The following is a 9,314-nucleotide window of genomic DNA, read 5'->3' as shown; positions in this document are numbered from 1 at the left end:
TCAGCATATCAGGAGGAGAAAGTTTATTTGGATTGAATGACAAATCTTGGAGTTTATATTGTATCGACTCTGGTTGTTTATTTATACACAACAACATCACAACTGAAGTCTCCAGTGTCAGACCCTCCACAGTGGGGGTGTACCTGGATCACTCTGCAGGTCTTCTGTCCTTCTACAGCGTCTCTGAGACCATGACTCTCCTCCACAGAGTCCAGACCAGCTTCACTCAACCTCTTCATGCTGGAGTCATGGTTTCATCCTCGTGTGAGTTTGTGAAGCTGAAGTAGACGACAGTGAGATTGTGAGTCTCCAGGAGTGACATCATCACATGAAGCTTCAATGTTTGGATGAACGTCTCTGAGAACGTTTGTCGTTTGTGCCGCAGTGAAGACACAGTGACGTCATGTGACTGGATTAGAACCTCTGTGATTGGATTGTTCCTGATGATGACGAGTCTTCTTTAAATCTTCTTTAATAAACACCTTCATGATCCGGTGATGATGGCAGCAGTCGTTACTCAAGTACTCCACAGTACTACAAATATATCCTGGTTACTACAGTATCTCATTGGATGTTATGGTTGCCTCTGTATCGTGATACGTATCATCAGATTCTTGACAATACACACACTTACACAGCCAGTCGTCCACGAGGAGTCAGAAAGAAGAAGAATTGATGTACATTTGGTTTGGATTCAATATTACAGTCTGAAAGGAATTTGATTTTGTGAAAAAAAGATTTTCTCCAAAGAAGTAAAGATGAAAATGAGTTCAACACAAACTATATCTTGTATCAGAGAAACCAGATCCTTGGATTCAGTGTTATGTTGAGTTATGCTGTATTTTAAAAATGTACATATAGAAACATTGATTTTTATTCACTCAAATCTCCTCTTAAAACACACTTTTATTCTCTTTTAACACAGCATGAGACTCTGAGCTGTTTTTAGTGCTTTTGACTTTTATTGGATATTGTTTTATTTTTGTGTGTTTTAACTGCTTTCTTAGTACTTTCATGTCATTGTACAACACTTTGTATCGACTGTTGTTTTTAAAGTGTTTTATCAATAAACTTGATTGATTGATTATTTGTTCTTATTGAATGTTAATCTAAATCAATGAATTATGTTTTTGAATCATTTATTCTAAATATATAAATATATAGATTATATATATATTTGACACATTGAGTTCAATATTCTAATTCCAATAATTCAAAAACACATTTTCTAAATGCAATATTCTTTGGTTTATTCAATATAACATCGACATCTTTATATTTACTTTCTTACACCTTCGTTCTAAGATCACAATCAAAACTACTTTTATTGTTGTAAACACAACCGTGGATATTATGTGGTGACAACACAAAATTACATGTTAATAATGAATAAATTAATACAAATAACACAACATTACATGTTAATAATTAATTAATTAATACAAATAACACAAAATTAGTGCAAAAGTCCATACTTTCCATTTTGCACATTTTCTGCATTTTATACATAATTACATTTTTATTTATGATTAACATTGTTTTTTTTTACTGTTGGTGGAACAATTCACTAGCAATTGAAATAATAATAATTCTGGTTCTGATGTATAAACATGTTTTTGTATAGAATATAGATATATATATATTAGATTATTTTGTCCATTATATATACTGTGTATATACAAAATGTACCTTTCAATGTAAAACATATTTAATTCAAATCTTAAAAAAGCTTCATTTCAAGAATAAAATTCAAAGTGTCAACATTTGAAACATGAAAGCGTTCAATATTCTGACACTGATTGACTTCCGTCCTCAAGTTTGAACTAATGTTTCTTATTCTCTCTGTGAACGATCAACACACTGTGGTGTGTTCAGAGGATGATGTTGTGAACTTAACAATATGTTCCGTTACTATGAATCACAAACAGAAAACTATAAATAGCAAATACAAATAAATAAAATAATTGGAATGAAAAAAAAACAGATTAATTCTATTTTTAAATGAGACATTGTCATAAAATGTCATATAAATAAATAATGAATGAGTGATATTAGTTCCCTTAAAATGTGTATTATTCATATAGAATATTACAAATTGTATTTTAAATTCAATATAAAATGTTGGTGTAATAGGATATCAAAAGAGTTCTGAGGTACTTGATCAACTTTGATTATACCACTATTATACTATTGTACACTATTATACCTATATTTTTATATTGAATTTAAAAAACTTACAAGTTAAAAAAATATTGAGTTCATGAAAATATTTATTAATTTTTGGAATAAAAATATCAAACTTTAGGTGTAAAAATTAGAAAATTATTCAATTAAAAACACATATATATATATATACATATATATACTGTATATATATATATATTGTAGTGATATGTAGTCACAAATAAACAAGCGTGGAATATCCGTGTAGGAGTTTTATTAACACACGTCTTTAGCCGTAGCTTCGGACCAAGAACAACACGTCACTCCCGATGTATCCATGCGCCGTGCGCTATAGAAAACATAGTCCCTTAACACCACATCTCCCTTCCTTTGAGTCTGTTGAGACACAGTGTTACCAGAACCTAATAAACATTTTCTTCAGAACAAATCAATAGAGATTTGTGCAAACAATATTTCAAGCATGTTTCTCGTAACATTTCTAATATCCCAGATATCACTCCTTTAAACAATTTCTTCCGAGCAGATGACTTTCACTACCACAGAGGACGTGAACTTTGAACTTGTAATGTCTCTGTTTACTCCTAGTAGTCGCTGTGAAATAACCCAAACACTCAAGGCGACCTCCTGGGCTGTCCAGTGGTACTTGGACCTTCTTTAAAGCAGGTTTTCCACTCATCAACTTGAATGTATTTTCTGATATAACAGTGGTATCAGCGCCAGTGTCAATTTTAAAGCTCATCAGAACGTGAAGAATTCTGAGTTTCACTTTCCAGGCGTCATTAGAGTCGTTTACTTCTGTGACCTCTCCTAGGAAATGTAGATGATGGTCGTCTGTCCTCACATTGACCTCATTGACTGTGAACGACACACAGCAGCAAAATGTTGCATCTTTTTACATGTGTGGCTCTCAGAGTTTCTTGCAGGACATCATCTCTTAAATGAGCTTTTCCACATCTGTAGCACTTCTTTCTTCCTTTTGATGCATGTGCTTGATTTCCTCTTCGTCCATGTCTCTGCATCTGACCAGCATCCTTCTTTGTTTTCCACTTTGATACTTCATTCAGGTTAGTTCTTGTCTCTGCGTGAGCTCCTTGTTCACTGATGTGACATTTAACTTGTTCTGATTGACGCACTAACTCGACCGCTTTGTCCGGAGTTAAGTCCGGGTTAACTGTAGCTTCTCTGACAGTTCCCTATCCAAGATGCCCACGACCAGTCTGTCAGGAATATTTTCATTTCTTTACTTCCTCAAAGGCACATGTGTCTGCGAGCTTGTGTGTATTTATTTACATTTATATATTTATAATATAACATGTATCCTCCGTGCTCTCACTGGGCTGCTGTACACGCTGGTGAAAACGTGCTCGTTCGTGTATGACATTAACTTTTGGCACAAAATAATTGTCCAGTTTGCCCAACATGGTTTCATCGTCATCTTCATCTTCTTCTTGAACAAAGACGAACGTTTTAAACACTTGCTCGGACTCTTTTCCAAGCGAATAGAGCAGCTACACACCTGCACCTCTTCCTCCTCCTTGTTTAGCTTCGTTGCCACGCGGTAGCGCTGGAAGCGTTGTCTCCACTCTGGCCGAAGTTGCGGGCGAGAAAAGTCCAAACTTTCTGCTGGGAAGAATTTCGCCATGGTCCTTCAACTTCTGACACCATGTAGTGATATGTCGTCACAAATAAACAAGCGTGGAATATCCGTGTAGGAGCTTTATCACGATTCCGATTCTCAGTTTGAGCCCTACCACTCGGCCCTAACACTACGTTTGCGCGTGAGTTGTAGTGGATTCCCGATTCTACTTTCCACGTAGAGGTAGTGTTCAACGTAGTGCCAGGTCTCCCCACTAGAGGTAGTGATGTCGGAGGCACACTTCGAAACCGAGTGCTGACGGAGAGGGAACAATGGCGAGGAATTCAGAACACAAATGTGAGTATTCTCGCTTTAAAACTAGTGTGTCTTCATAAATTTCATGTGAAAGCATTGTTTTTGCTGATATTCCATGTTGATAAAATATAAACACACGGTGAAGATGCTACCGTTAGCAATTGTTTGTTCGTAAACTCTTGGGTATGCATTATTTTGACGATATTTCATGCTAATAAACTTTGAAGTTGTTAACTTTTAACAGTGAAGACGTTAGTTGTTGTAGTAGTGTATTTCATGTGAAAAGTATTATGTCTTGCATATAAAAACGATGTTTAATTCGACGCTAACTAAGCATTATTTTCAACTACATTTCATGTTAATACAATTTTAAGAGAAACAGGGAAGATGCTATTGTTTGTGTATTTAATGTGAAAAGTATTATGTCTTGCATATAAAAAACTATGTTTAATTCGACGCTAACTAAGCATTATTTTCAACTACATTTCATGTTAATACAATTTTAAGAGAAACAGGGAAGATGCCATTGTTTGTGTATTTAATGTGAAAAGTATTATTTCTTGCACATAAAAAACGATGTTTAATTCGACGGTAACTAAGCATTATTTTCAACGACATTTCATGTTAATACACTTTTAAGAGAAACAGTGAAGATGCCATTGGTGTATTTCATTAAAGCATTATTTTAAAGCAGTTTTTTATGTAAATCATGTGTATTTGTGAAGACAACACTTAACAGTTCACCACACATCACTCATGAAAGCAACACAATTGATCATTTCCACATGATTTGAATGTCTGGATTATAATGTTATTGTTGCCATGTTCTCCAGGATGATGCAGAATTCCCTGAACCGGGTCCAGCAGGTCCGGATTCTGTCACCGGTCTCCCAGCTTCAAGCCCTGCAACACCCTTACGGTACTTGGAGGAGGCAGCAAAGGAGGCATGAAGAGCAACAAAAAATTCTGGACTTTCTTTTTTTGAGTGTTTGTTCTTCTATATATTTAAGCATTATTTTGTTCAAGCACTAAAATACAAATTGTCAGTCATGAGTTTGTTTGGACAACCTCTTGCAAAGATGTTCTTCAGGCTGAAAACTGTTCTGTCAGTGGTCAATTTTGAAAGGTGCAAAATTTCAATATACCGGGAAAAATAATCAACCACCGCTAAATAAATTTGAAGATTTGTTTTTACAAGTTCTAGTGTTGTCATTCCTAAATACATATTTACATACATACTGGTACAATAAATACAAATGTTAAATTATAATAATTTTAGTAAAACAAACACTTCCTGCTGTAGCTCAGTCTCCACGTTGAACCATAACCGTAGTAAGTTGAAGTTGGTTCTGCAGTTCACTGAGAGAGAACCAGTCTGAGGAGGAAAATTCACACACTATTGGAAATGAGCATCAAAAAGAATAGTTTGAGTAAAAGATACTCAAAATATGTTCAAATACCTTCAGGTTTATGGAAGCGGTAAACTTATTAACGATTGATAAACAGCTACAATACGCTCTAAACATAGTTTACTACTGTTTTCATTCTTTTAGAAAAACAAACAGGTAAATAGAGGCTTGTATTGACCATTGTTAGCTTGTAAATGCAGTCTTAAAAATACATACACATTAACTTACATCACAATAAGCTCCAAACTTTCTCTACTGTTTGCATCGTTGTAGAAAACAACAACAAAGAAACACGTTAATAGATCGCTTGTATTGAGCATTGCTAGCACGTTTAGCATCCGCTTACAATTGTGGTCGTAAAAAGTTCATAAACCTCAAAATACATCGATCAACACAAACACAATAAGCTCCAAATTTAGTTTAATATCGTTTGCACACTTTAAAAAACAAACAAAGAAACACATACATCGCTGGTAGCGTTAGCGTCTACAAAACTTATTTTCAAGCAAAATCTTTCCGTGAAATTTTCTAACAGCACTTGATGTTTCGATGAAATCTTCTTCTCCTGATAGGTCGGCGACTTGTATCTAGAAATGATTACATTTAGTTATTTAAAGTTTCATCACTTGATAAGTAAAATTCAATATTGTTAGGTGTGTGTGCCTTTGTGTTTGCGTGTGTGTGTGTGTGTGTGTGTGTGCATGTGTGTGTGTGTGTTTGCATGTGTGTGTGTGTGTTTGCGTGCGTGTGTGTGTGTGTGTGTGTGTGTGCATGTGTGTCTGTGTGCATGTGTGTGTGTGTGTGTGTGTGTGTGTGTGTTCGTGTGTCTGTGTGTGTGTGTGTGTGTGTGTGTGCGTGTGTTTGCGTGTGTGTGCGTGTGTGTGTGTGTGTGTGTTCGTGTGTCTGTGTGTGCGTGTGTGTGTGTGTGCATGTATGTTTGTGTGTGTGTATTTGCGTGCGTGTGTGTGTGTGTGTGTGTGTGCATGTGTGTGTGTGTGTGTTAGAATCAAGGTGTGTCGAGGACTTTGTCCTGCATTATCAGATCGTGGCAGAGACATGTGACTGAGACTATAAAAGAGTTCACCTGTGAAGGAGTGTTTCAGTCGCAGAGACATGGAGACTAGAGTTGATCTGAGATCTTGTTCCATCTGTCTGGATCTACTGAAGGATCCAGTCTCTCTTCCCTGTGGACACAACTACTGTAAGACCTGTGTTGAAGGTCACTGGCAGGAGAAGAACATCTACGAGTGTCCTCAGTGCAGACGGAGCTTCAGCGAGAGACCTGTCCTCCAGAAGAACACTGTGTTAGCAGAGTTAGTGGAGGAGCTGAAGAAGACTGGAGCAGCTGAGGACCTCTGCTCTGCTGGACCTGAAGATGTGACCTGTGACGTCTGCACTGGGAGGAAGATGAAAGCCCTCAAGTCCTGTCTGATGTGTCTAGTCTCCTACTGTGACCTTCACCTCCAGACTCATCTACAAGCTCCGGCCTACAGGAGACACAAGCTGGTCCAGCCGTCCAAGCAGCTCCAGGAGATGATCTGCTCTGAACACGAGGAGGAGAAGAAGATGTTCTGTCGTTCTGATCAGCAGCTCATCTGTTCTCTCTGTGCTGTGGACCAACACAAAGATCATGTCATCGTCTCGACCACAGCAGAGAGGAGGGAGAGAGAGAAAGACCTGGATCAGAGTCAAGGAAGGATCCAGCAGAAGATCCAGAAGAGAGAGAAGGAAGTGAAGCTGCTCCAGCAGGAGAAGAAGAACATCAGAGTCTCTGCTGAGGAAGCAGTGAAGGACAGTCAGGAGACCCTCGTCCAGATGATCCAGATGATCCAGAGAAGAATGCCTGACGTGGAGCAGCAGATCAGATCTCTGCAGGAGACTGAAGACGCTCGAGTCCAAGGACTTCAGGAGCAGCTGGAGCAGGAGATCTCTGAGCTGAAGAAGAAAGAGGCTGAGCTGCAGCAGCTGTCACTCACCGACAGTCACACCATCTTCCTGCAGAACTGGACCTCACTCTCAGAGGTCAGTGAAGACACGACCTCACTCTCAGAGGTCAGTGAAGACACGACCTCACTCTCAGAGGTCAGTGAAGACACGACCTCCTCCACGACCCTTGAGCAAACTCACCGTCGCTTCAAGGAAGTATCAGCAGCCGTGTCAGCCTGCAGAGACCAAGTCCAGGACCTTCTGAGAGACATGTGGACCGACATCTCCATGATGTTCCATCCAGAGACCAGAGAGCAGTTCCTCACACACTCACAGGACATCACTCTGGATCCAAACACTGCAGCCTCAATGTTGATGTTGTCTGAAGGAAACAAGAAAGTGACAAACATGAGAAAACCTCAGCCTCGTCCTGATCATCCAGACAGATTCAATTATTATCTTCAGGTCTTGAGTCAAGAGTCTCTGACTGGACGTTGTTACTGGGAGGTGAAGAGAACAGAAGGATATGTTGAAGCATCAGTTTCATACAAGAACATCAGCAGATCAGGAGATGAAAGTTTATTTGGATTGAATGACAAATCTTGGAGTTTATATTGTAACGACTCTGGTTGTTCATTTACACACAACAACATCATCACTAAAGTCTCCAGTGTCAGACCCTCCACAGTGGGGGTGTACCTGGATCACTCTGCAGGTCTTCTGTCCTTCTACAGCGTCTCTGAGACCATGACTCTCCTCCACAGAGTCCAGACCAGCTTCACTCAACCTCTTCATGCTGGAGTCTATGTTTGGTCCTCGTGTGAGTTTGTGAAGCTGAAGTAGACGACAGTGAGATTGTGAGTCTCCAGGAGTGACATCATCACATGAAGCTTCAATGTTTGGATGAACGTCTCTGAGAACGTTTGTCGTTTGTGCCGCAGTGAAGACACAGTGACGTCATGTGACTGGATTAGAACCTCTGTGATTGGATTGTTCCTGATGATGACGAGTCTTCTTTAAATCTTCTTTAATAAACACCTTCATGATCCGGTGATGATGGCAGCAGTCGTTACTCAAGTACTCCACAGTACTACAAATATATCCTGGTTACTACAGTATCTCATTGGATGTTATGGTTGCCTCTGTATCGTGATACGTATCATCAGATTCTTGACAATACACACACTTACACAGCCAGTCGTCCACGAGGAGTCAGAAAGAAGAAGAATTGATGTACATTTGGTTTGGATTCAATATTACAGTCTGAAAGGAATTTGATTTTGTGAAAAAAAGATTTTCTCCAAAGAAGTAAAGATGAAAATGAGTTCAACACAAACTATATCTTGTATCAGAGAAACCAGATCCTTGGATTCAGTGTTATGTTGAGTTATGCTGTATTTTAAAAATGTACATATAGAAACATTGATTTTTATTCACTCAAATCTCGTCTTAAAACACACTTTTATTCTCTTTTAACACAGCATGAGACTCTGAGCTGTTTTTAGTGCTTTTGACTTGTTTTATTTGACATTGTTTTATTTTTGCGTTTTAACTGCTTTCTTAGTACTTTCATGTCATTGTACAACACTTTGTATAGACTGTTGTTTTTAAAGTGTTTTATCAATAAACTTGATTGATTGATTATTTGTTCTTATTGAAATGTTAATCTTAATAAATGACTTATCTTTTTGAATCATTTATTCTAAATATATAAATATATAGATTATATATATATTTGACACATTGAGTTCAATATTCTAATTCCAATAATTCAAAAACACATTTTCTAAATGCAATATTCTTTGGTTTATTCAATATAACATCGACATCTTTATATTTACTTTCTTACACCTTCGTTCTAAGATCACAATCAAAACTACTTTTATTGTTGTAAACACAACCGT

General features: G+C 37.7%; 2 protein-coding genes across 2 annotated transcripts in view; both read left to right on the top strand.

Annotated features, from left to right (window-relative positions):
• LOC148079087 (tripartite motif-containing protein 16-like) overlaps positions 1–963 on the top strand; it is a 2,362-nt gene extending 1,399 nt beyond the window's left edge. Inside the window, exon 1 of the mRNA XM_087792242.1 lies at positions 1–963. This exon is cut by the window's left edge and continues 1,399 nt beyond it. Coding sequence (XP_087648368.1) covers positions 1–287 — 287 coding nt within the window. The 3' untranslated portion in view covers positions 288–963.
• Positions 964–6,597: 5,634 nt separating this feature from the next.
• LOC148079086 (tripartite motif-containing protein 16-like) lies at positions 6,598–8,937 on the top strand. The gene is made up of 2 exons (XM_087792352.1): positions 6,598–7,506; positions 7,567–8,937. The coding sequence occupies exons 1-2, from the start codon at positions 6,598–6,600 to the stop codon at positions 8,251–8,253; spliced, it is 1,596 nt and encodes a 531-aa protein (XP_087648478.1). The 3' UTR covers positions 8,254–8,937.
• The last annotated feature ends 377 nt before the right edge of the window (positions 8,938–9,314 follow it).

Source organism: Callionymus lyra, chromosome 5 (genome assembly GCF_982586985.1).
Source record: "Callionymus lyra chromosome 5, fCalLyr1.hap1.1, whole genome shotgun sequence".
In the NCBI taxonomy this organism is placed as follows: domain Eukaryota; kingdom Metazoa; phylum Chordata; class Actinopteri; order Syngnathiformes; family Callionymidae; genus Callionymus; species Callionymus lyra.
Note: the sequence above shows the minus strand (reverse complement) of the source record. Positions and strands in the feature narration are given on the sequence as shown.